The sequence below is a fragment of the Sarcophilus harrisii genome, chromosome 4 (assembly GCF_902635505.1).
Source record: "Sarcophilus harrisii chromosome 4, mSarHar1.11, whole genome shotgun sequence".
NCBI lineage: Eukaryota > Metazoa > Chordata > Mammalia > Dasyuromorphia > Dasyuridae > Sarcophilus > Sarcophilus harrisii.
In genome coordinates this window covers 7133684-7161603 of record NC_045429.1, presented here as the reverse complement: position 1 = coordinate 7161603, position 27920 = coordinate 7133684, and the positions used below count along the sequence as shown (strand labels likewise).

Sequence of the window (27920 nt, the reverse complement as noted above, 5' to 3'; positions counted from 1 at the left end):
GGCCGCGGTCCGTCCCTCCGAGTCCGTGCGTCGGTCGGCCGTGTGCGCGCGGGCGTCAGGCTCCCTCCTCCCGCTCGGCGAGTGCTGCGGCGCCCGGGGCTCCGCCGCCTGCCGCCTCCTCCTTCCTTTCGCGCTCCTCCCGTCTCCTCTCCCTGCGACCGGCCAGCCCGGCCCTGCCCGCTGCCCGCAATGCAGAAGGGAGAAGCCCCCGAGAAAGGCTTCCGGCCCCACTTCCCGCACTTCGCCACCAACGCCATCCACGTGGGCCAAGAGCCCGAGCAGTGGTCCTCCCAGGCCGTGGTGCCGCCCATCTCGCTGTCCACCACCTTCAAGCAGAAGGCGCCCGGCCAGCACTCGGTGAGCCGCCCACTCTCCCCACAGCGTCTCTTTCGGGGAGGGGGCCGGGCCGGGAGGAGGAAGGGGAGGGGAGCCCGAAGGGCGCTTTTCTAAGCCCGGGGCAGCCTGGGACTCCGTGCTCGGCCTGCCCAGGAGGGCACCTCCCACGTGCTAGGAGAGTTAGGGAGGCTCGCTGAGCAAGACTGCGTGCCCATTGCATCAGGGCGTCACGGTCCGCGAGCTTTGGCCCGAGCCCCAATTCGGAGCCGAGAAAAAAGCCCAGCGTATTCGTTTTATAGACTATGATACGGGCCCGCAAAGTCACGCTTAAAATCACTCGTGCGCTTGAATTGGCAGGAATCGAGCGCTCACCATGTGCCAGACGCTGAGGAGCGCCGGGGCTTCCCCTCCCTTCCCTTCCGTCCCCCGGAACAGCGCAAGGTCAAACGGGACAGACTGACAAACGGCAGCATTTGAACCTGAATCTGACCTCAAACCCAGCGCTCTAGTCCGAGAGGGAGACAGGGGAGGCCAGGGAACGGAAGAGAGACAGAGATAAGGGGACTTCCCAAAGCCACTTCGAACGAGGGCTGGGATTAGACCTGAGGTCTCTGGGCTGCCAGTTACGAGGCTCGGCCCCGGTAACCCAGGTGGGCGGCCTCGGAGCTGAGCAGTCAACGCCTGCCACCCTTGGACTAAAATCCAAGGTCTGTTAAAATTTCAGTGCGCGACCCGGGCCAGGAAGGCAGCCTTGAAGTACCTCATTGCAGCAGCAGGGAGTTAAAAGCACAGTCCATTTAATGGGAGTCCAATAATAGTTAACTGGGGAACAGACCGTCCCAGGTAGCTCCTTGTGGCTGGCTTGGCACAGGCCGTGGGGCTGATAATGCTAATAAAACAGCCAGTCGGGACTTCCTGCTTGCTAAGTGGCTTCTTTCCTCCTTTCCCTGTTTGTAAAGTTGGGGGGAAACAAAGAAGTGAGATTTGGATAGTCCCAAGGGTTTTAGTGGAAAACCAAAGAAAGCTCCTAGCCTGGCTTTTTGTGTTTTTTTTTTTTTTTTTTTTGAAGGGCTTTTCCAAAGGCCCCTCGGGGGCTGCTTTTGAATATTTTGTAACTTTCTTTTGTTATGGAAATATTGGCTTGACTCTTTCCTGCCTGTTGATTGGCACCCTGCAGGGCTAGAGAGGGGCCACAGTCCCCAGCAACCTAGAGCGAGAGGTCAGCAGCAGCCAGGTGGGATTTTTCTTCCTTAACTATTTACAGAAATCAAATTTTGTAAATGGTTTTGGCTTGGGGGAGAAAATTCGTCTTAGGGATTTGCTAAAATGGCTAAGAACAATTTCATAAGACTTGGAAAATGAATAGAAATTCTTACATGTGTGTATGCATGTATATATGTGTGTGTGTGTGTCTGTGTGTGTGTGGAGTGTTCCACCCAGAGTTTGTTCCAGAGGCTACTGGCCTAGGCTCCTGCCTTTGCTAGTCCACTAGTTCCCTTTCACTTCTTCGGGATTAAACTTGGCTATGACAGTTTCGCTTCTGTGAGTTGTCTTCTTTTCACTTTCAGTCTTATCACTATCAGGTATGTGTCTTTGTGTTGGTTCTGCTCATTTGACTCTTTTTCAATTTATTTCAAGACTTCCCTTGCTTCTCTCTTTGTCCTTTTCATTGTTGTTTTTTCAGCAATATCTTATCTTATGTTCATAAACTGACTTTTTGAGCCAGCACTGTTGATGGGCAATTGCTTTGTTTCCATTTCTTTGCCACCACAGAAAGGACTTATTTCTTATATAAGGGGAGTTTTGATCAGGGAGCTTTTGGGGGTTCAGTTCCACTACCTTTTTCACTTTTGCAATTAGCATATTATATTCAGGAGACAAGAAAACAGAATTTCTTACTACTAGACCCCTAAATTCCCCCTTTCCCCCTCAGAGCTAAATGTCTGTAAATGATTTCTTACAGCAACTTGGAAACAACTTTTAAAGAGACCTGTGGCAACATATGACAGATTTTTGTGGTATTAACTCACTGATCCCATAGGGAAAAATAGGGGTTCTTCCTTATCATCTCTGGCTCTTGGAGCCTCCCACATCATACCCATCCATTTTGTGCTTGAATAATATCTCCCCCAATGGGGTGTGATGAGATCTCTGCATTTCTAGTCATTTCCTGGAAACTAACTTGGGAAACAGGGAAAGAGGAAGAAATAAGCATTTATGTAGCATCTACTGTGTGCCAGGCACTGGACTAAGTGCTTTACAAATATTATTTAATGGTTGATCCTCACAATAACCCTGTAATATAGATGCTGTTACCCTCAAAAGTGAATCATCCAGAGTCACATATGGATGCTAGTAAATGTCTGTGGTTAGATTTGAATTCAGGTCTTCCTGATTCCAAGCCCAGTGAGTAACTTCAAACATGAAGGATTAAAGAAAGTGAGGGGGAATTGAACATGGTAAGCAGGGAGAAAGCTATGTTTTATTTTTAAAATGTAGATTTTTATTGATACTGTGTTTTGTTTTGTTTTTTTTAGCTTCACCTACATTCCTCTTTTTATTTTTCCCTCCTATCTTTTGGAAGGAGATTTTATATATATATATATTATATACACACCCACATCATCATCATCATCATCATCATCATCATCCTATCTCAGTATAATATTTTTTATAATCCTTTTTTAAAGAAAAAGAGAAAGAGAAAAAAACCCACAGCAAACGCATGATTACATCAAAGCAGTTTGACATTATAGACAATGCTCCATAACCATTCCTCGCCAGCCCTTCCTCCACATCTGCTTTCTAGTAAGTGGGGATGCTGGGCCAAGAATGGTACCTCGTGGTGTCTAGGCTTACTTTGGGAGTCATGTTTGTGGTTTCCATTTAAAGAACCACCAGGCCTGGCAGGATGTGTCTCATAGCTTCCTGCTGTATCCTAAATAAGACTCTGAATCAATATTGGTCTCGGTACTTAGGGACGGTGACACAGGCTGAAATTAGTGGTAGGCTTTCATCAGGTGGATGCTGCTTTTTCCGTAAGGGCTAATGAGTTTATAAGATGTTTATGGGAATTTGGGTGAGAGCTAAGAATTCACTTGGAAAAATGAGCCAGCTGCTTCCTTCCCATGAGCCTTTTGCTTCTAGGATTTCCCAAGTCAGCCATGGTGACCTAAGTTCAGACTTTCTCTGACTTGAACTATTAAGATAACTTTGTTGTTAAGTTACCTATTAGTGTGGCCCTCTCCTCTCAACAGCGATGTGAGGGATAGCTTTCTGCCCTCAAACCATCTATGTGCCATCTACAGAATTCTCTTCCAATGCCATTCCCCTCTTCAAAACTGTCCAGGATTTTCTCCCTGATTGGCCAGTAATAGGTCCCGGGCCAAGCCCCAGTGGGTCCTTGGGTCCGATTGGCCCAGCTTAGATATAAATAGCAGTTATTTGTTTTGGTGAGAAACCTTAAAGGTCTTCGATTGATTGGTTTGACTTGGTGAAAGGAGATTCTTTGCCCCAGTTGCTCCCCAGTCTTAATCACTAAAAGGGTATTGATTGCCTCAGTCAAATTCAGACCTGTAGAAGACCTTAGCTTCAAAAGGCCCAGGTCTCCCACTGCATCCGGGGCCATCTCCAGTCGTCCTGATCTCTGTCTGGCCACTGGGCCCGCATGGCTCTGGAGGGGAAAGTGAGGCAGGGCCCCTTTCCCAGCCCTGTCTCAATCCAAATCCAATTCACTTGTATGTCATGGTCATGTGACAATGAAGGACATTGTGGAATCAAGAAAGAACTCAGCCTGAGATTCCAGGCCACACGCAGCCAGGGCAGGGCAGGGCCCGAGAACTTTTGTGTCAAAGCAGCCAGGTTTCCAAAGGGCTTTCTATACATTATTTTCCACCTTCCTCACAGTGACCTTGATCTCTGTGTTTAGCTCCAGTTTAACCCGAGTCTGTCTTGTTTAGAGGTAGTTGTGTGACTAACTTAGACTGTAAAATTCCTTAAGAACAAGGCCTGGCATCTTTTGCTCCTCCTAGCTTCCTTGTGTCCCTGGAGCTAGCACCGTGCTTGGCACCTGGGTACTTGATACTGCTGGTTAACTTGCCTTGTTGTTGGAATGGATGCTGTGATTATCCCTCTCCTCCAGGTCTCAGGAGCATCCTACTTAGGAACTGTCCGAGGTAGCGTTTGAACCCAATCCTTCCCGGCTCTTAAGTCTGGGATTGTGGCTACTTTATCTTTCTGCTGGATGTGCTTCCTTGCCTTAGAGAGAGGTTTAGAGCTAGAAGGGGCTAAATAAGCTTTCAAATGCCAACAAAAATGGCCAAATAATGCAAATTTGTATAATTATAGTGTAAAATTTGAAACAAATTAGGAATCAAAATTTGGGAGGGGGAAATGATGGTGGGCCCTTTGATGGCAATAAAGTCTGGCTCTGATACTTGCTGAGGTTTGTGGGTTCTCCACTCTGGCGGACCAGGGCCAGCCAACCAAGGCAATGGGGCAGGAAGGTTAAAGGCTGCACGTTATTGCATTCTGAATCATTGTCCTCTTCAGCCACTTTTTTACAGATGAGAGCCAGCTTGGCAGAATGGATGGAGCTGGTCATCAAGGCAGAGGCCCCGGCAACAAGTTTTCACCCTTTGCAGTATGCTAAGAAAGAGACTGATGTTCAGAAAGGTCCCCTGGAAGTTCCTGGAGGAGGAAGCAGAAACCTGGGAGAGAGAGTGGCTTCCTCAGGGGTGCCCAGATAGGGTCAGGGGTCTGATTTGAATTCAGGGCTTCAGACTCCAGAGCCAGAGCCAATCTTAACAATAGGTGCATCCAAGACCAGGCCTGGAGGCAGAAAGCCCTGAGGTAGAGTTCAGCTTTAGGCATTACTAGTTGTGTGACCCTGAGCAAGTCATTAACCTCTTAAAACAGGGACCTCCAGGACAGGGTTGTCCTGAGGACCCAATGAGGTAATATTTGTAAAGGGTTTCACAAACTCTAAAGTACCATGTAAATGGCAGCTCTATGCTAGCCAGATCCTTCTCCACACTCAGTTTCCTCATCTGATAAAATGAAGATTATGTTAGATCAAGGGTTCTTAACATGGAGTCTGTGAACTTTTTTTTTTTAAATATTTTTAGAACTATTTCAGTATCACTGGTTTTCTTTCTTACCTTATGTATTTTATTTCACGCATTGAAAACCAGTTCTGAGGAGTTCAATGTCTTCAGCCATTGTCCACAGCCCCGAAAACTTCAGAACCTCCTTTAAGGAGTTGCTCTTTCCTGGTTTTAGGATGAGAATTCCTGTCCCTTCAAAACCCAACTCACAAATCGGCTTCTTAGCAGGTGGTAGGGAAGGGAACAAACATTTATTAAGCACCTACTACTCAATACTAAACCCGGAGCCTCAGTTTCCTCATTTACAAGAATGGGGATAATAATAGTCATGATAACTACTTCACAGGGTAATTGTGAGGCTAGAAGGAGTTTGGTAAATCTTAAAATACTGTGGCAGCTTTTATTATTGTTGCCATCAACACCATTATTCCTCCCTAGAGATGGCCCCTCCTTTCTTGTATTTCAGAGAACTTACTACCTCTCCTGTATACTCATCATACTCTACTTTGTATAATACATATATCCTATGAACTATGCAGCTCTCTCTTACCAGATTATAAACCCCTCAAGTAGCTTTTTTTTTTTTTTCCCATTTTTTCTTCCTCTTTCCCAGCACGCACTTGGTGCATTTTGAGGGGAGGGAACTTGCAGTGTGAATCTGTTTACCAGTGCGGATCTGCAGTTTGGAGATTTGCCTCCTGCATTCAAAAGTTAAGTTGACTTGTCCAGAGTCACCCAAACAGTGTGGGGCTGAAGCAGTAGCTCAGCTCATTTTTGTGGCTCCTTTCATTGCATACAGTTGACACTTAATGAGTGTAGAATTTGAATTCATGCCATGACTCTCCATTTGTAAGATTAAAAGTGTAGAGTAAGGGAGTTGAACTCTGTTGGTTTCATTTAAGAAGATGGAGGAATAATCATTACAAATGACTTTATTATTGAATTGAAATGACACCTGGAAAAAAGTGAGCTACTTATTTCCCAAATTGAATGAGTTTGAGATTCAGTACCTCCCCACCCCCCTTTTAAAATACTTTGAGCTTCCACAGTGTCTATTCACCAACATAACAAAAAAATGTCTACACCTCCTGTGCCAATGCTTTTCTTAAGCCTTCAAGTCCTGGGGGAGAGAGCGAAAGCAAAAACAAAATGAGTAATTAGCATTATATGCCCTTTTCTTCTGATGGTCAAATCTTCTTTCTTCTGATGGTCAAATGAGCAAATCTTTGGGGCTCTATTAAGTCAAATAAACAAAGCTTTCTTTATTAAGCATGTCCTTTGTGCGAGACTTCACACTAGAACTGAGACCCCAGCTAAAAATGAAAGCGTTTCCGCCTCCCTGGGGCTGATTTTCTGTATCAGAGACTGTCTGATCTCTTCCAAGTTCTCATGTTTCCACTCCTGGGCCTCCCTTCAGTTTCTCACGGAGAATGCAGATGGGAAAGGGGCTGCTCCTCCACAGAATCATTCTAGGAAGAAGAGGCTTGACAATGACTGATCTAGCGGTGGCTACATTGTACGTTGATTATATTGTATCTTGGCTACCTTGCATCTTGCCTGCATTATATCTTGACTACTTGTATCTCTGCTACATTATATTCTGGCTACATTGTATCTTATCTGCATTATATCTTGACTACTTGTATCTCTGCTACATTATATTCTGGCTACATTGCATCTTACCTGCATTATATCTTGACTCCCACATTGTATCTCTGCTACATTATGTCCTAGCTACATTATATCTTACCTGCATTATATCTTGACTACATTGTATCTCTCCTTCATTATATCTTGGCTACATTGTATTGTATCTCTGCTACATTATTCTGCTACATTTATCTTACTGCATTATATCTTGGCTACATTGTATCTTAGCTACATTATTTCTTGACCACACTGTATCTCTGCTACATTATGTCCTGACTACATTATATCTTACCTGCATTATATCTTGACTACATTGTATCTCTCCTTCATTATGTCTTGACTACATTGTATCTTAGCTACATTATTTCTTGACCACAATGTATCTTTGCTACATTATATCTTGGCTACATTGTAGCCTTGTAGCAGTTCAGCCCTTCCATTTCTCTAGGGACAGAGCTGTGGTTCAGACTTTCCCCTCTCCCCTTTGACCAATCTCCTGCTTCGACTGGGTCAAGATGAAGGGACTTCTGCGGTAGCTTTTCATTCTCCCCTTTAGAACCAAGTTGACTCTGACCTTTGATTGATGTAAACAACAGCTGGAGAGCCCGGGAAACGTGGGAATCCCACTTTGGAAGTTCTTTGTGCCACAATGTGGCCAGTTTCAGAGATAGAAGGAAGAGAAGGGGGGGAAGGAGAAAGAGAGAGAGGGAGGGAGGGAAAGAGAGAGGGAGGAGGGAGGAAAATGGGGAGGAAGGGGAAGACAGAAAGAAAGAGAAGAGGGAAGGATCTGGAGCTGGAAAGCAGGAATGGGAAGGGCAATAAATAGGACAAAAGAAGTATTTGCACACCCTGAATCTGGCAAAAAAAAAAAAAAATTCCCATAATTTGGGTGAGCAAGTTAAAGTAGAAGTAGAAGTCTATATTGACAGAGCAGTGCATTTTAATCACATCTGAACTGGTCAAAGAAAGAAAGGACAGGAGAAGGGAGGGAGAGAGGGAAAGAGAGAGGGAGAGAGAGAGAGAGAGAGCAAGCGCAAGAGCAGGACCGCTCCAGCACTCAACAGGAAAACGGGAAGGGGAAGGATAAAGGGAAAGGAGAATAAGGAGAGCAATTAAAAATTACTCTAAATTGGACCAAAAATAGTTCTAGCAGGTTTGGGGATTAGAGATAAGGTTGGTATTTAGATTCTTTATTTCTGACTGTCACCAGTACATTTTTCTTTGATCTGGAAGCCTTGGATTTTGGCTGTTATCTAAAAGGAATTTTCATTTGGAAATTTCTTTCAGAAGGTGTCTGGCAGATTTTTTTCTGCTGTTTTTGTGCTCTGCTTTTAGGAGCACTGGACATGTTAAAAAAATGATTTCTTAAAATTTGATGTCTGGCTTTTCTGTCAGTCACAGCTTTCAGGTAGTTCTCTAATTCTTAAATTATCTCATTGATCTATTTTCCAGGGTGATTATTTTCCCTTATATCACCTTAAATTTTCTTTATTTTTAAGTTTATTGATTTGTTTAAAATATTATCTTATCTAGTCATCAGCTTCCTTTGGATTTGTTACACTTTAGGGAATTTGTCATCTAGACCAAGTTTTGTTTTTATGGCCAAGATATTAATTCCTTTTCCACTTCTTTCTTCCATATCTCTCATTTCTTTTCCTGTGTTTTTCTTCTGGTGTCTCTGTCTACAGAAGATTCACTTCCAAGGCATCACTCTCATGAAAAGAAAATTAAACTTCAACTCTCTTTATTCTTTAGGGTTTTGAATACAGTCGCTCTGGAAATCCCACCCGGAATTGCTTGGAGAAGGTGGTAGCAGCTCTGGATGGTGCTAAATACTGTGAGCAGTTTGTTTTCAAAATGTTTTCCAACAACCACATAGAGTCCCAGGTTGATCTGTAAATATGGGTGGGGCTCCAGAGCATCTGAGCAGGAGAAAGGTCCATAGCTGTCCAGTCTAGGAGTTCTTAACTTTGGAGCTGAGACCTTTTTAAAATAAGTTGACAACTATATTTTTATAAAAATGAAATTTTGTTTTTATGCCTTGGAAAAATTTCAGGAAGAAATTTCCATATGGATTTCACCAGATTGTCATCATGGTCCATGATACATATAAACATGGCTAAGAGCTCCCGCTCTAGTTCAGTCTTTCCTTTTAAAAAGGAGAAAATTGGCTCAGGGAGGGCATGTAACTATAACTAAAGAGCAGCCTTTACGTATTTTAAATCTGAATTGAGTCTTTCACAATCTTTAACTGGGCTTTGGAGAAGTTAAAAAGAAAAGCAAACAAGTAAATGTGAATTCACCTTGGTTTTGAAATTGCCAGTGGACACGGAGGGCTCATGGGAGAGAGTCGAGGCACTTGGACTTGGGCACAGAAATCTGTCCCGGGCTTCAGATCCTTCCCCAACTTTTTCTTGTTGTGGGAGGATGGGCACTCGGCTCCAGAGCACGCTGAGGAGCCTCCCTTATTATGTAACCTGTAGCCCTGACCTCAGAAAGCCGTGCTCCGAGTCAGAGGAGATCATGTAGGAACATATTCTGCAAGGATCAAAGTCTTAGGATCATCTCAGGAAATGAGGGAAAATGAAATGTTCTTTAAAAAACATGACTTTGAAAAACATCCACAAACATTACCACACACAAAGACCAGAGGATAGAGTATGAAACCATGAATCTCAGTCATGGGCTACTTATTAAAAACAGAGATTGAATTTTACATGACAGGTTAATGCTGTCCTGCTTTCAACGAGCATTTATTAGGCACCTTCTGTGTGCTAGGGACCATACCCGACACTGAAGACACACAGAAAAAAGAGAGGAAGGGCCCTGAAGGAGTTTTCCTCTGGTGCAGCGCCTGGCACTTAGTGACCTTTGTCTTTGGCAGTTCTTATGATCTTGTGAAACGACCAAGACCATATAATAGGATGATCTTGGGCCCACCCCCCGTGGCTCCTCCCAACAGGGCATCCAAGTTGCCTGATTAGAGGGACTTGAAGTAAATCTTAAAAGTCAGGGCTCATCCCCCCGAGCATCTTGACCTTTCAGGACTCAGATTAAGATTTTCCATGACTTTATGATGTTTGAAAAATGAAGTTGGCAAGTGAAGGTGAAAAAGTGACTAAGATAGGACGTAGCTCCCTCATTTGTTTAATAAATTTCTCAGTCATCTCCTGTGGAGTGGATAGGGTCAAGGAAGACCTGAGTTCAAATGCTGCCTCAGAGACCCTTCCTCCCTCTAGCTGTGAGTTTGGCCAAGTCCCTTAAAGACTCAGATTCTCGGTTTCTTTACTTGTCACGGGAGCTAATGACCGCATCTGATGGGGGTGGGAGCATGAATCTGTAGTGATCGGACCCTGATAGTCCAGAAAGGCCGGCATCCTGACACGTGAGGGGAAGCTTCGAATCCTGGCTCAGCCACTGATTATTGGTGGTCTTGGCCAAGCCGGGGAACTCGGCCCGCTTTGGTAGCCTCCGTTCCAGCGCCCGGTCTGTGGCTCGGGCTCCAGGGCACCGTCTGTGCCCGCTCTGACTCGGCTTCCGTTCTAGGTCTGGCCTTCGCTTCAGGCTTGGCCGCCACGCTGAACATCACTCATCTCCTGAAGTCCGGGGACCACATCATCTGCATGGACGATGTGTACGGAGGTAAGGGGCGTGCCCGGCTCTGGGGGCTGCGCGTGGGGGGCAGTGCCACGACCTGGGAGGCATGAGATCGCCTGTGGTCAGAAGGATGCTCTGATGGCCCAGTGACCGGCTTGGGACCCATGCCTCTACTCTGCCTCTGACCTAGAGGCAATGGAACACATGTGGGGTCGGTGCGCTGATCTCCCTGCGCTGCCCGGCTTCCAGACTGTAAGCCAGCACAGTGGGTGCAGCGAACACACCAGGGACCCATCCTGAGTATTCAGGCAGCCAGGGCTTTCTAACAAGTCTCTGGAGGAAGGGACACAAAACCGACCCCCCGAGAGTGACCTCTGACCTGCACAGGAGGCACTTGGGAGGATCCTCACGGCTTGTAGTTGTGTGGATTAGGGGGGTGAGATTGTAACAGAGCGGTGGGGTGGGGTGAGGTGGGGTGATGGGGTGGGGGTGGGGATGATGTTGATGGTGATGATGATGTTCCAGAGTCTTTTCTGGTTTTCCTTTGTGATAAAACTAGTTATCAGAGCTAAGGTGTGTCAGTCAGAAGGGTGGGAGAACAGGGTGGGAGAACGAGGAAGATTTCATGTCCTCTCCCTTCACTTATTAGATGTAGTGTTGTCAACTCATTTGCCATGGGCAAATTAGTGCCTCAGTTTTTTCACCCATAAAATGGGTGGACTAGAAGGCTGCTTCCAAATCCGTGATCCACAAAATGGAGAAGGAAATAGGACTTGAAGCAGCATAGGGAGTTATGAATTCTTAGTGACAATTTTCCTAGATTTCTTATATTCTTTATAAGGTGTTATTTTTAGAATGAAGTTTATACAATGAAAAACATTGAGGTTTCTGCTAATGTGCTTCCCCCCCCCCCCCCCCCCGAAGACGAGCATATTTTTGGCAAAAAGAAAACTGAATACTCAACAGTTTGTTTCCAATTCATCTTTCTCTAAGTTGGATGATTCTGGTCTTTGCTGGGAAGCACCGGAAACACGTCTCAGTCGTGCTCCAAGTACAGGAACGCGAGATGGAGCCGGTCTCCTTGAAAACAAGGCTTTCATTATTGATGTGCTGAGGTCCTCCAGGGGAAATGCCAGGCTCTTTGAGAAAGGCACAAAGGGAAAAGAGCCGGCCTTTTCTCTTCCTGTTCGGAAATCTATATTGGGACTCGGGTATTATTTTAAAAACATCCCTGAAACGTGAATTGTAGTTATTTTCAATTCAGGAAACATGAAGAAATTGTCCCCGTGTGTGTGTCTAGATGTATCAGGGAGCGCCTTGGGGGAGGTCTCAGGGGGTTGACATGGGGGGGGGGGGGTACAGTGGAAGGAGCGCCCAAGGTGGGAGAGCTCCCTCCACAGCTTCCCAACAGAATGACTCCAGAGACAGACAAAGACAGACAGAGACACCCAGAGACGGACACAGAGAGATAGAGAAGAGAGACAGAGACACACAGAGACAGAGTGAGACACATACACACAAAGAGAGAGAAAAAGACGGAGACAGAGAGACAGAGACACACAGAGACAGACACAGAGAGATAGAGAAGAGAGACAGAGACACACAGAGACAGAGTGAGACACATATACACACAGAGAGAGAAAAAAACAGAGACAGAGAGACAGAGACAGACAGAGACTCATGTTTCCTCAATTATAAAATGGTGTGTGTGTGTGTGTGTGTGTGTGTGTGTGTGTGTGTGTGTGTGTATGTGTGGAGAGAGAGAGACAGAGAGAGACAGAGAGACAGTGGGGGGAGGCTTGGGTTAGATGGTCTCTAAGGTCTCCAGCCTTTGGGTTAGGTGGTTTCCAGCCTAAAGATATGATCTTGGATGTTATTGAGAAAAAGTACAGTCTTTTTGTCTCTGGGTCCTTCTACCAACTGTTCATTACTTTTAGCTTTTAAATTTTATAATGGCTTTCTGCCCTCCCCATCCCTAATCTAGCAAGTTTTAAGTAATAAAATTGGAAATAAACAAAACCTGCCATCTTTACATTTTGTGCTCGGTGTAGAATTAGTTATACTTGTGTATTTTTAAAAATTATTTAAATTATTCATCTTTTGCATCACTTTCATTTGCAAATAAATCTTCCCCCTACGGGCTCCTCCCGAACCCTCAAATATATCCCTCCTTACAGTGAATTTAAAAATATTCCCCTTTGAATCTGATCTGATGGTAGTGGGGGCACTTTCTGGGTAGATGGCAGTTTCCTTGGATGTTCCAGGATTATAGAGACAACACTGGGCTGGGAAGTGCCGCAGGGGGGAAGTTCCATGCCTGGAACTCGGGGTTTTCCATGTTTGCTTGGATCTTTTTCTGCTGCAGGGACAAACAGATACTTCCGGTGCGTGGCCACTGAATTGGGTTTGAAGATTTCTTTTGTTGACTGTTCCAAACTCAAGTTGCTGGAGGCTGCAATCACCCCAGAAACCAAGGTACTGACTGGGACCTCGGTGCTCACTCTGTCTCTCCATCTGTCTGTCTCTCCATCTGTGTCTTTGTCTGTTTATCTCTCTCTCTTCCTGCCTCTGTCTTTGTCTCTCTGTCTCTGTCTCTGTTTCTGTCTCTCACTTTCTCTTTTTCTTTGTCTCTCTGTCTCCGTCTTTCTGTGTGTGTGTGTGTCTGTCTCTGTCTTTCTGTGTGTGGGTGTGTGTGTCTCACTCTGTCTCTGTGTGTCTTTGTGTCTCTTCTCTATCTCTCTGTGTCTATCTGTGGGTGTCTTTATCTGTCTTTGTCTCCGTCTCTCTGTCTGTCTCTGATTTTTTTTAATGGGAGAACGTATCTTCCCATAGAAGAACTTTTTTTTTTTTAAATTTTTAAATTTTCTTTCCTCTTCTGACTGTGCCCTAGCTTCTAGCACGGGCAACTTGCCCAGTTTACCTTAATCACTTTTTTAAGATGTAAAGACAGAATGTCCCAAGTACAAGGACCTTTTAGTGCTGGGCCTTCCAGAGTGTCTCAGCAGAGGCAGAACTAGGTGGGGGCCAATCGGGTTTTGCCTCAGGTGGGATCCCTGTTCCAGGACAAGGCATTCTCTGCGACTTGCTGTGAAGTTCCCTCTTAGGGGGCAGGGTTCATCTGACTCGAGTGATCCTGGCACAGGCTGATGAAGGTGCCCTCTCCCAAGAAGAAAGAGAAAATCTCTGTCCCAAATGCATTGTGAGCCAAACCAGTTCTCACGTTGGCTGTGCCTGGGGCGCCTGCTTCATCGGGCTTTCCAGAGGAGATCTGGAGCAGGGCCTGGGTTAGGCCTCTGGGATCCTGCTTGGCCACGGCACTCAGCAGAAGCCTTTCATCCTTAATCTATAATGCATTGCTAGGAAATGAATTGTTCTTCTGCTTCTTCATCCTGCAACCTCAGACAGTTTTTCCCAGATTCCTCTTTTCCTTTTCCTTTTCTCCCCTCCCTCCTCCTCCTCCCTCCCTCCTCCGCTCCCATTGCCTCCTAGTGCTCTGCCAGCCATGGCCTCCCCAGGAGCAAGAATTACAGGCTTAGGCTCCGGCTTGTCACCCTTAGTCACCTTTGCCAGCCCGATTATTATCATACAGTCTTTTTGTCTCTGGGTCATTGTGCCAACTTTTCATTACTTTTAGCTTTTAGATTTCACAATGTCTTTCTGCGTTCTCCATCCCTAGTCTAGCAAGTTCTAAGTAATGACATTGGAAATAAAACCTGCCAGTTTTACATTTTTGTGCACGGTGTAGACTTAGCTGTGCTTGTAGGTTTAAAAATTTTTTTTAAAATTTAAATTATTCATTGTTTGCATCACTTTCATATTATATTCATAATTGGCTGGGCCTTCCAAGATGGCGGACGCTTCCTCCAGGCCACCACAAACAGAGCTGCTATAAACATTTGTGTGGACGTGCTCCTTTCTGTCGTCTTTGAGCTAAAGCGGAGAGTGATGTTTCTGGGCCAAAGCATGTGCTGCAGTTCAGTGACTTTGGGGGGGCCTATTTCTAAGTTTCTCTCCCGAATGGTCGGACTAATTCACAGCTCCACCAGCAGTGCCTCAAGCTTCCTGCCTTCCTACTTGCCCTTTTCTGTCACCTTTGATAATCTGAGGAGTGAGAGGTGTGAGAGGTGGACTTCAGGGTTATTATAATTTGAACTTCTCCTTTAGTGACTTTTAGCATTTATTCTCCATATAGCTTTGGAGAATCACCTCTTCATATCATTTGCCCACTTGGGGGAGGGCTTTTGTTTAGATCTTTGAATCACTTCCCTCTAATTCTGGACTGGAGATTTTGTCTCATGTTCAACAAACTTCAAATACCGGCATACAACCCGAAAGATCTGTGTTTTTTATGTGGAGCAACCTTGGAAATTTTGAGGTTATATTCATAGATAATTCTTACGATAAATTTACTTTTTTCCTTGTTTGAGGTAACTTCCCTCAGTTAGGGCAGTAGGAAGAACTGATTCTCAGTCTTTACCTTGTAAAGGGAACGGTCCCACTATCTTTTCCTTTTGGATAGATAAGTCAGGGGAACTAGGTGGCTCCAGGAAGCAAGCCCTTTTCCCAGGAGCCTTTGTTCTTTTTAACCAGCTTCCCTCTGCTTTATACTCACATTCCCAGGCTGACCTGCACATATCCCCTAGCTGCAGGGATGCATATTTTAGATTCTTGCATAATTATTATCTTTTAACCAACCAACCAACAAATCAGTGAGCATTTATTAAACACCTACTGTGGGCAGTGGGGAAACAAAGTAAGATATAACTGAAACTAACCTTGCCTTTAAGGAAACAACATATACGCCTATAATTACATAGAAAATATATGAACAGAGGCTCTCAAATAAGTATTTAATATTCTTTTTTGCTGTAGCCCCTCTCTCTTTCATACTACAGAAGTGCATTTGCACACCCCATTGTGTGTCATTCCTGAGCAAGAATCTGTGTTTTGGGATGTGCTCTCCATAGAAAGACAAGATTGGGGTCATGTTAACATCCATTGACTACATTCATTGAATTATGTTTCAGCTCGTTTGGATTGAAACTCCCACAAACCCCATCTTGAAGGTCACTGACATCGCAGGCTGTGCTCAAGTGGTCCATAAATATGACAACATTATCTTAGTTGTGGACAACACTTTCATGTCGGCCTATTTCCAGGTAAGTGAAAGCTCCCATGTTTATGCAACTGTTTATACAGTTCACCATTTACAGAAACTTTTTGCATGTAAAAATATGCATATCTATGCGTTTGTAAACTTTAAAATAATCCATAAATCCAGCTATTCTTATTACATTATAGTAATTATAATACTCATCAAGTCAATTAACTAATAGTACTTTGAAATGCTATTATACATATTTATGAGACTTCACATTTAAACCAGAGCTTCTTAAACTTTTTCCTTTTTGCCTGAGAAAGTTTTATATGATCCCAGGTATATAAGTGTATAAAATAGGTATACAAATCAAATACTTCCTGATAATAAACCATAATTTTATAACCCCCACATTCAGTAATGAGACCCTTTATGGGGATTTTAAGACCACACCTTTGATCTCTACTCTGGTGCCTTCCCTTCAAAAAAGAGGAAATTACAGTAACATTTTTAACTTCCTGCCTAAAACTTGGACAAGTTTTTTGGAGCTGTAAATACTGTTTGTCAAATAATTCTTTGGGCACGGCTGTCCGAAGAAAGGCCATTGGCCATTTTCCCAGTTTTTTATATACATATATATATAAAATATATAAAAGACAGCTGTTAAATACATAGATTCCTATATATATATATGATAGCTGTTAAATATATATATAAATATATATTCATATATATATGATAGACAGTTGTTAAATATATATATATATATATGAATATGATAGACTGTGGTTAATTGCATCATTTCCACATCTGAGGGTTCCCTCCATGGTCAGGCTCTCAGATCTGTTCCAGATGACCACCCCCCTGTTTTAAATGAAGCCTTCACACCCCATGACCGGAGAATGAGCCAGCTGCCTCCCCAACCCCAAGTCCCAGGCTCCCAGGTCCCAGCATCCTAGCCCTTTGACTAGGCCTTGGCCATGTTTGCCGAGTCTCCGTCGCCTTAGATGTGGTTTAATGGTTTTCTTCAGAGAAGGCAAAGTCTGATGGTGATTAATATCTAACTTTGTGAGTCAGTGTTGTGGTTAATGGAAGTACATCGCGGCAGGGGAAGATGCCAGTTGCCAGAAAAGAATTTTTGGGCTGCGGGGCCGAATTCTCGGGGTCCTCAAGGCTCTTCCCAGAGTTCCGCACAGGACTGGTCTGTGCATGGCTTCGATAATGCACCCCAGGGACTAAGCCTTCCCTTGGAGAGCTCACACGGGACAAATGCAGGAAGACCAAGGGTCCTGTTGGCTGGGTGACGGTGAGCAGGCGAGCTGCCAGAACCGCACCTGCGGGCAGGTGCTGAGGGCTTTGCTGGGCAGACCCGCCTTCCCAGGAGTTCTCTGTGAGCCTGTCCATGAGGTTCTGGAATACAAAACCTCTTTTCTTGTCGGGCTGAAACCCAGGAGGTCTGATGATCCTGTTGTAAAATACGCCTTTTCTTTGGTTACTTTGAACATAGTCATATGAAGAGCGGAAGGTTAACAAACAAGAAAAAACATGGTAGGAAAAAAAACAAAACATGGTGGGAAAATGAATGAGCTCTTGTTCAGGAAATATCCTTGAAGAAAACTGGCTGATGGTACTTTGGCTCTATGGGACTCATTAGTGAAAGAGTAATCAGGCTGGTTAAGGCTCACACCAAAGTGTGAACAATCTTGACCATAACATGGGGTTAAAATGACAGAAAGTCTCTTCAGATTGGTTTTTGCACTTATTTTTGAGATTCCTTGAGAGTTAGGGGTAACTATTGGTATCTTTATTAAAAGAAAAACATGACCTTGGGTCCCTGTGCCATCTCAGACGTGACCATTAAGAGATTAAGAAACCTGGGATTTAACTGAGCTTCCAAAATCAGTTATATCGAAAATCTTAGCTTCCCCCACAGCTCAGTCAGGGGAATGGGAAGGAGGGGAACTTCCTAAGTTCTCATCTTTGTGTCCAGAGTCCTTGGCTCTTAGGAAACACTTAGTAAATGTTTATTGGCTAAATTAATCGAGTGAACTTTGCTGAAGGGCCCAGATTTTGGGGGGAAAGGAGAGGAAACTCTAATATGGAAAAGGATAGGAAATAATTCAGCTTTACTATTTGTGTTACTAACTAAGCAGATGCTTAAGATGGTCTAAAGACCTTCTACAGAGCTGGTAGAACAACACTGTCAGCTTTGGTAATCCCTCCCCAGATCCCCTTGCGCTCCCCATCTTCCACATAGAAACAGTAACCTTCTGTTTCATTTCAGCGTCCTTTGGATCTGGGAGCTGACATTTGTATGTACTCAGCCACAAAGTATATGAATGGTAAGTATGAGCACGCTCTCTAATTGGTTCTTTTCCATTGATGGCTGAAAAATAGCTCAGAGTTTGACATTTCAGTTTCCATTTTTTCCACAGCAAGTTCAGTTTTCCCTTCTGATTCATGTGGAGTGAAAATAGTGTCCTGCTCCACTCTGATTTTGGGAATGCCCTTTCTTTTCTCCTTTGGAAGAAAGATAGGAATGATCTTATAGTGTTGAGAATACTTGGTACTCAAAGTAATGTAGTAATGTAAGTCAAATGGAATATTTGTAAGAGAAAAAAAGTGTTTAGTACACATATTGGATCCTATATAATGCTTTTATTATATAGCACATATATAACATATATGCCTCCTTCCCTCTCCTTTCCTCTTTTCCCATCCCTCAACTTGGAAATTAACAAATAGAGAATTTTAGAGCTGAAGGCACCTTAGTATTATTTGGTCATGGAATCACCAAGTTTTAGAGTGGGGAGGGATGTCAGTGGGCTGGTCCACTCCATGCCTCTGCAATAACCCCCAGAGTGCTCACATTCAGCCTTTTCTTTCCTTGGGAGAGATCCTACTTCCCAAGGCAGCCCCATGATTCTAACAGGTGGAGAGTTTTTCCTGATGGCGTTTCCATGAAACGTGGGCTTTTGCTACTAGCTTTTCCTTCTGCATCCAAATAGAACAAATTGAATTCGGCTTCTAGGTGGCAGCCCTTCATATACTGAAGAGAGCCAGCCTTTCCCAAAGGAAACCTTCCCAATTCTCTCCAATTATCCTTAGGGAGCCTGGGCTTGGGCTCCTCCACCATCTTGCTTGCTCTCACCTCTCACTCTCCACTTACTAATGCCTTTCCTAAAATTAACTTGAATATAACACATTTGGAATGTGGGTTGACCCAGGCCGATGAGCTCATTTTACAGAAGAGGCCAGTCCGAGAGCTCCAGATCAATAATTGAACCCAGGCTAGCATCCATTCTCCTGGGCTGTCCCGCCCTGCCTCCAGCTGCCCCTCTTCTCTAGGAAGGGATGAGTAGATAAATGTGCTTGGTTATTTTTATGGTTAGTGGAAAGGGACTGTTAATCTTTGCTCAGTGGGGTGGGTTCACCCCGGCTCCTTGATTCTAGCCTTGTCTCTGTACAATTCAGTGGGAACAGGGAACTAGTTTTCGATATTTAGATCGGAAGCAATATTCCCAAGATTCCAAGATCTGAAAAATCTTTCAAAAAAATAATGGTTGGTCTCGATGGAATTACCCACCCTCTGAAAAAGTATTTGGGTTTTTTTTCCTAACTGCTTTTCGTTTTCACAGTGTTTTCCCGCCATTCAGTGCTTTGCAGTTGCTTTAGTGGGCTTATTCCTTGAGATATTCTCTTCACTTGAATACTCTGCTTGACAGGTTTAAAGGAGAACTGACATTCATTTCTGTTCTTTTCTTTCTTTCCCATCAGGCCACAGTGATGTTGTCATGGGTTTGGTTTCAACAAATTCTGAAGACCTCCATAAAAGACTCAGTTTCTTGCAAAATTGTGAGTATCTCATTTTGAAATCTGGGGAGCAGATTCCCTGGCCCCCGCCCCGGTGGTTCCCTGAAGCCTGTTTTCCATTTAGTGAGAGAGAGAATGCCTCTTCTCCTCTGTTTGCACCTTTGATAGGTTCAGCCCTGCCTTTTTGCATTCTTCCGTAGAGAGAAAACTGCAAGCTCCAGCTTTCTTTTCTAAATTTTCAGGGGGGTTTCCCATGAGGAATCTCTCTTTTTTTTTTTTCCCATGAGGAATCTCTTATCCTGATGGAGTTCTGGGTTCTTTATTCCTTTCTTTTTAAAGGAAACTTCAGAGGCAAGCCCAGGGGTGTGGGTAGGGAGATGATGTGATGGGTGGCTAGAATATCATTACCGGCACCTACTCTGGCTATCTCCTTTCTGGCTAGTCTCTGGATCACAAGGTCATGGCTGACTCATCTAGAGATTTTTTTTAACCTTTAAAATCATGAAACCCCAGGTTCATGTCCTGCCTCTGACATATAGTATATGACCCTATAGTAGTAGTAGAAGCAAAATTATTTTATCTTATGGAGTGTCAGTAGCCAGTGTCATCAAACTCGAGTAGAAATAGGGGCCCCTAAACCGTTCATCGGGATCCTGGCTTAGAAAACCACATGCTAACATTATCAGTGTTCTGTTGTATTTTTATTCTGTTAAGTATTTTCCAAGTGCTCTAATGGGTGGTTTGGGAGCCCACATGGTGCTCTGGGCTACTCTTTAAGACTGTAAGTTGTCTCTGCCTCGGTAGAGCCATTCTTTCCCTGGGATTTTCCTATACCATGAACCCACCCATCCAGTTATATCTGTCCCCAGTTTAGGGTCACATCCAGACTAGTGATTACTAAAGGACTTTGTCACTTAAAGGCTAAGACATTTTTTAGATGTAAAATTTCTTTTATAGTTCCTGCTTTGGGACACAAAATACAGTGAGTTAATCATGATTGTTTCATTTTAAATGGTGGTGAAAGGAAGAGCTCACGTTCCCAGTCATTTTCCTACTTTGTTTCCTTTTTTATTCAGTTAATCTGAAGTAGGGAGAACCTCCTGACCTTCTCTGCTCCCATTTCTGGTTTCATTTTATTAACATTGTTGGAGTTCTGCTTGTTGGACTTTCCACTGTCATTGTCATTGTGTTTTCCTGGGTCAGCTTCTTTCACTTAGCATCTATCTGGTCATGGGCCACAGCTAGATGGGACCCAGGGGCCATCTAGTCCAAACCAGTCATTTTCCAAAGAAGGAAGACCCAGACCTAAGTTAGCCTAAGGCTAGCCAGATAGAAAGAGTCAAAAGGGGGACCCCAGAGCCTGAGCTCTGCCCATTGTCCCCCACTGCCTCGTGCCTGCCTTCTGGGTTTCTGGGGACTCTTCACATTTACTGCTTCTCATGGCATTGCCAGTTTCTGCCATGTTCATGTACCACAGCACATTTGGCATTCCTGGGCTGATGGGCACCCACTCCGTTCCCAGTTCTTTGAACCAGTTGGCAGTGAGTGCCTGGTCATTGACTCCTATCACTGTGCTTCCCCTTCTTTCCTCATCAGTAGCTTTCTGAAAAAATAGAAACATCCTCTCAGAAAAGAGACATTAAAAAAAATTCCCTAAAATGGAATGGAAAAAGCCAAGAACTCCTTGCATGGGTGACAACCACCACTTTTCTTTTCTTTTCTTTTCTTTTTTTTTTTTGGAAACACTAGGAATGAACACTACCCCTGGATGTGGGGGCAAGAGAAGAGCATTTTGAATTTTCTGCTGCTTCACAAATAATATTATTTTAGTGGCTCCCTAAATTCCCGGGGAATAATAAACCAGGTAACACCATAATTAAGAGAAAAACAGCCATTTTTCTCTGTGTGTGCTTTAGGATTTTGTAGATTACTGGATAAAAGATTTAGAGTCAAATAGGCAAAACCAATAACAGTGATTTCATCCTAAAGCAGTGCAACATTTTACATCTGTAGTACCCCCCCCATTAAAAAAAAATCTATTTTTTCCTTTCCATCTTACTAATTCATTAAGAAAGGCAAGAAGGAAAACTACATTTATTTTAGTATATAGTCAAACAAAAGAAACTTCAATTACTGTATCCAAAAAGTCTCACTTTGTCTCCTAAATCCTAAATCCTGTCACCTCTGTCTGATAGATGCTATGTATTTCCTTTGATCTGTTGGGGGCCCAAATGCTTGATAAAGTGATTTTTTTTCCTGAAGCTTTCCAAGTTTGTTAGCGATATTCTCATATGAATTGTTCTCCTGGTTTTTCCTCATTTCCCTCAGTCTGGCACTTTCAGTTTGGAAGTTGCTTTATTTACCCATTCACTGACTTGGAGTCAATAGAGAGCCTGCCTTGGAGTCGGGAAGAATGGAGTTCAAGTGCTGCTTCTAACACATTCTGCCTTGTGTCCAGGGCCAGTTTAACCTCTCTATGTCCCAGGCAACTAACTGAGCCAGTCTCCATTAGCAGAGGGAGTTTCCTCCCTGAGAGTTCCCTATATTTAGGAAATCATAGGATGAACCAAAAAAAGAGCATCTATGAATTTCTATCTTTTGAGAAAAGCAAAAGTTGCTTTTTGTTGGTCTTCCATGTTTTCTGGTGAACCTTGAGGCACAGCTATGTTCAGAGCAGCTGATGGCATTTGGGGGGTTCCCCTCCATCCCTGCCAGTGCTTTGTGTTCCCCCTTATTGAAGTTTTAGTTGAGCCCAGGTTGGGTTGGTGCTGATGGGATCTGGCCCTCAAGGTCCAAGTTGCCTTTTCTTATTTCCGGGCTCTCTTCCCCTTGCAGCCCTCGGCGCTGTCCCGTCGCCTTTTGATTGTTACCTCTGCCTCCGTGGTCTGAAAACCTTGCAGATCCGAATGAAGCAGCATTTCTCAAACGGCCTGGCGGTGGCCAAGTTCCTGGAGGCGAATCCTCGGGTGGAGAAGGTCATTTATCCCGGTGAGTTGTTGTGCCGGCGGGGCCTTCTCCCAATTGAGCCCGTCCTGAGGAGGACCCCCAATGGCTACATTTTCCTCCCTGTGTTGCTGGGTCTGATGTCTTCCTCGCCTTTTATGTGCAGATAAAGCTGGGTGGCCTTTTCTGTCTCTGAACCGGCTCTTCTTTTAGGGCTTACAGAGATTGCCAACCATTTCCCTTCCTTGGGGAGCTCTGACCTTATAGACGTGAATGGATGAAAAGTACTAAATAATTATAATATATAATAAATAATTATTAATAATAATTTAAAAAGTAATAATAAATGATAAAATCCCTAGCAAGCTGGCTCCCTTTCCCTTGACTCGCCCACAGCCCCCGGCCTTCCTCACCTGTGGCTATTTGCTAGTTGCTCTGGCCTGTGGTTAGGGGAGCCTCAAGGAAGCAGCCCTGGGTGCTTGTCCATGATAGAGAATGGGCTGATGGTTCTTGAGGCATCGAGTGTTGTCCCAGGGCTCCTAGGGGGCCCAGTTGAGATCATATATATAGCATGTGACCACACAGAGGCCGAGCGTCCTTAATTTGGATCCCAAGTTCCATCCCAGTGCCTTTCAGTAACACATCCCCCTTGCCGATCGCAGGTCTGCTGTCTCATCCTCAGTACGAGCTGATTCAGCGCCAGTGCACCGGGTGCCCGGGGATGGTCACCTTTTATATCAAGGGTGAGCTTGCGCATGCAGAAGCCTTCCTTAAGAAACTAAAGGTGAGGAGGTATCGTCCCTGCCGCACGGGTGGGGTAGGCAGAGACATGCCAGTCACTGGGGGCAGCGTGGCAGGCAGAGAGCCAGTCAGACCCTCCCTTTGTGGCTGGGTGACCCTTCCTGAGTTGCACAGTTGTTGTTTCTGATGAGATGGTGTTTAGAAAATGCTTTGCAAATTGGAAAGCACCATGTTGCTATCACGTATGTGATGGATATAGGAATATAATATGTGCTACAAAAATATTACCTATAGTGTATATATATAAGTAGAATTCTCCTCTAAAAACAGCCAAATAAAAACAACTCCTTTACACAGTATCTTCATAACAAGGTAGGTCATAGCATTGCATAGCATAGCAGAATCCTAGTATTGGAACAGCTTTCAGAGGCCCACCTCCTTATAGATAAGAAACTGAGGGAAGTTAGGTGACTTCAGAAGTGGACGCCCATTTTACAGGTGAAAAACCTGAGGTTTGGGGAAGTCGGTTGAGTTGGCCAGAAATAGAAATGAGACTTGATCTGGGGGTGCCCTGACTCCCAGGCCCCAAACCCTTTGTATTTCAAGAAGTACACAAGAGTTGAAATATAAAGACACTGTAAGATTAATTTTTTGTAACATCCCCATAGCAGAACAGAGGGAAGCCCAGGATCCAGAATTCTGGCCTTTATAGCCCGCAGATAGACCATTATAATAGAATAACAAAAGGCAAGAGCAGAAAGTTCTGGTGTTTAGCTCCCTTTCCAGGAGTGTATTTATACACGAAACATTTCTTCATTGTTGCTGTTGGTCCCTTTGTTTACTGCATTGCAGGACGACCCCATCTTTTCCTGCCCCGATGTTTGGGACGGTGTCATTGGGCATTGTTAATATATTTTCAAGTGTGGATTATCACTGGCCATGAAATTCCACGTTTCTATCCTTGTTCTTCCTTTTTCTTTTCCTGGACTGACTGGGATCCTCCCAGCCTCAGACACTGTAATGAAAAGCCATTTTGGTTTGGTTTTCTGGCCTTTGTAGAAGTTCTCACTAGTTCTGCCACCTGGGAGGTTTCACTTTTGCTCTCTTTTGCTGTAGATTTTCACACTGGCTGAGAGCCTGGGAGGATACGAGAGTCTCGCCGAGATCCCGTAAGTTGCTTTCAATTCTTATTTACCGTTGAAATCCTTTTCCTCCCTGTCTTCAGCACATTGGACAGCGCTTGGGACCCAGTAGATGCTTCATAAAGCCTTGTGGGCTGGTGATGATTGGTGGCACATGGAGTCCAACTTGAGTTTCTAATTGATTTTCAATAGAGGGCAGACACTTAGGATCCAGAGAGTTGCTTACAAGGCCCCTTCCTCCTCACTCCTTTTTATGGATTTGTAAGTGACTGCTCCAGGAGCAGAATTGGGGCAGACTTTGGATTCTGGCCCTGCTTCACGTCATAGGATCCGAGATTTGGAGTTGGGAAAGACGTGAGAAATTTGGCCTTTTCAGAATTTTACATTTGAAGCCAAGATCCCCGGTGGGGGGTTCGGGGCGGCGGGGGGGAGGGGGCGGAGAAGGGGGGGGGAAGTGATTTGGCCAAACTCAAACCGGAAGAATTCCCGGTGTTCTCTTGAAGTCCAAGCCGCACCTGCCTCTGGGTACCGAGAAGGGTTTAGCACCGGTCCTTGGTGTTTTATTGATGCCATTTCCCAGGTGTAGACATCCCTCCTGCACCTCCCATCTTGCATGCTCCTTTAGAACAAAGAAGAAAAGTAAAGGGGGGAGTGGAGAGTCCGGGTGTCCTGTCTGGTGGGCGCCCACCCTGCTTCCTGGCCCGTCGGCGGGGGATTCCCCCCTCCCGGTGGCGCAGACCCTCGCAGTTCTTTTTCCGGCCCCCGCTTCCTTACCTGTGTCAATCCCCTTGAGTCTTTGCCAGTCTCTTTGCCTTTTCCTCGAGCACGGTTTCTTGCAGCCGGGTGATGAGCCACGGGCCGCCCCCAGTTTGGCCGTCTCCCATCAGCCCTAGTGTGTTAGGGGGGCCCGAGGCCCTCCTGAGGCTCCAGCCTGACCCTTTCTTGAGGCAGCTGCGGCCGCTGGAGGCCCGTCGGGGTGCCGGGTTGGCCCCCGCTTTTATGTCTGCTTCCCCCAGAGACCAGAGGGGAGCCGGATTTCCCCCTCGGCTCGGGGCGGGGAGGACGCTCCTTTGGGGCCCTGTGCGGGAGCCGGGTGCTCCCCAGGATCGGCTTTAGGAAGGGCCCCTCACAGGGGCCCGCAGCTTCATGGCCCCGTCCGGCCTGACTCTCCTTCCCCCTCTTTTCTCCCCCCACCCCCCACCCGTGCCTGCGGCCGCTCTGTGAATACGACAGGTCGGTGCTCCACGGGAACTGCTCAGGGTCCTGGCCTGCCAAAGGCTGCCTGCTAGTCAGCCCGGGGACACAAGAGGGCGCCCTCAACACGGGGAATCTGTGTGAGCCTCCCGAAGCGGCTGAGCCAGGCTCGGCCCGAGCTGCCAGGGAAGGGCTCCCATCCCCTCGGGGGTCGGGAGCGCGGGCGCGGGGATCCACAGGCGGATCCACGGTGTGCGAGCAGACGGGCAGCATTTACACACACAGTATACTATCTGTACATATATGTACACACAGACACACTCTCTGACACACAAACACCCCCCCCACACACACACACACACTCTCCCCCACATACACCCCCCTCACACACACTCACACCCTTTCCTCTCTCTATACACGGATGTGGGCCATACACACACGGCCATGCGCCCTGGAGCTGGTTGTTAAATTTTCGAGCTTAGCAATTGCTCCCTTATTGTTTGTGTAGCTAGAACCTGGGCTCTGGCCCGTCCGCCCAGAGGCTAATGGGGTCAGGGGTCACTAGGGGCTCTAACTTCAGGGTCACTGGCGAGCCTCGCCGGAACCCTCGCCACATCCAAGGGCACTGCGTTTATCCCCTTTTTACAGATGGGGAAACTGAGGCCCAGGGAGGCTGGAATGGAGCTATTGGCCCTGCTTTCACTAAGACAAGCTGGGTGGGGACCCCCCCCCCCCAACGTTAACTGTGCCGCTTTCCCTCCCCAGGGCCATCATGACTCACGCCTCGGTGCCAAAACAAGACCGGAAAGTGCTGGGAATAAGCGACACTCTGATCCGGCTCTCGGTGGGCTTGGAGGACATTGAAGACCTCCTCGAGGACCTCGACCAGGCCTTGAAGGCTGCGGTGAGTTCTTGCTCTGGGCCCGTCTCTGCTCGGTTGCCACTGTCCCTCTTGGCATGACTCATAGGATCCCGGCTCCGGAGTGGGGAGGGGTTTGGAGGCCCAGGAGGCTGGCGAGGCCTCCCTCCCCCCTTCCTTTTCCTCCTTCTTTCCACACTGAAGTGACCCATGGAGGGCTCTTGATTGATATCAGTGGTTAAAGCCTGGGGCACTTTGGGAGCAGTTGGCAGTCCTCCTTCCTTTGACCCTGGTGGTTCCCCTGGAGGCTGATGCTGCCACTCTGCCCATTTCCCAGATGGGGAAATGGACGGTGGAAAGGTATTGACTTCCTTAGGGCCAGGTGCTCATGGACGCTCAAGGCAGGATTCCCAGCCCTATTTTGACCTTGCCTCTGACCTCTGCTTGAAGTCTTAGCTGGAGGGAGGATGAGAGAGAATATCTGGTAGAGAGCAGCTCACTGGGCTGTGGCCACCACAAGTCAACCCTGGGCTTCTGTGGCCTCCAATCCTGTGGCCTCTGTCTCTGGGGCCTACATCCCCTGTGGCCTCCATCCCTAGGCCTTTGTGGCTTCCATCCTTGTGCCCTTGGTCCCTGGGCCCTTGTGGCTTCCATCCTTGTGGCATCTGTCCCTGGGACCTCCATCCCTGTGGCCTTTGTCCCTATGGCCTCCATTCCTGGGGCCGCTATCCCTGGGCCCTTGTGGCCTTCGACCCTGGGGCCTCCGTTCTTCCTGCTCCGTCCCTCCTGCTCAGTCCCAGCGCAGCATGTAGCTCTAATGTTTTGTCTTTTTGTCTCCTTCATTAACACAGTGCCCTTAACTCCGCCCCGTGACTCCGGTGTCGGGATGTGCTCCCAAGGGCCCGGACTCCTGTGACAGCCGCCGCTCCCGGGATGGATGACAGCAGAGACCTCCAAGGAGCCTCCCGGGACTTTCTCTTGAAGCTTTCTCAGTGGTGTCCTCCACGTCGGGCACCTCGTTCGCTTCTGTGCTTTAAACTCTAAATGATTGGACTTTACGGTTTGAGGTGCTGCTCTCTCCCCTCTGATTGTGGCATTGCGGGCCCGTTTCTGCTGACGCTGTTCCCTTGATTGTTCGCACTCTTGCTTCTGGTCCGAGGGGCCGCGGTGGCTGCCGCCATCTTGCCCCTTCCTTTCGGCCCTGCAATGCCCTCTCATCCTGTTGACTCTGACGGTTCTTCCCTGTCTGATGGCCTCCGGAATCATCCCCGCGACAGCCGGCTCTGCTGGCCCACTGCGGCCTGGAGCGGCCCAGTGCTTTACAGAACATGGCCAGGACATGAGATCAGATACTTGAAACCATAATGTGAAATTCTGCTGGTTTTCAATTGTTTCTTAAAAATCTTGTTTTTCATTTTAATAAATCTCCACAGCATCCGTGC

General features: G+C 46.0%; 1 protein-coding gene across 1 annotated transcript; it reads left to right on the top strand.

The window, feature by feature from the left end:
• CTH (cystathionine gamma-lyase) lies at positions 1-27920 on the top strand. Its single transcript, XM_003767254.4, has 12 exons — positions 1-357; positions 8847-8928; positions 10638-10733; positions 13054-13163; positions 15716-15847; positions 18071-18128; positions 19564-19641; positions 22435-22587; positions 23205-23326; positions 24400-24452; positions 26385-26523; positions 27330-27920. The coding sequence occupies exons 1-12, from the start codon at positions 190-192 to the stop codon at positions 27336-27338; spliced, it is 1200 nt and encodes a 399-aa protein (XP_003767302.1). The 5' UTR covers positions 1-189; the 3' UTR covers positions 27339-27920.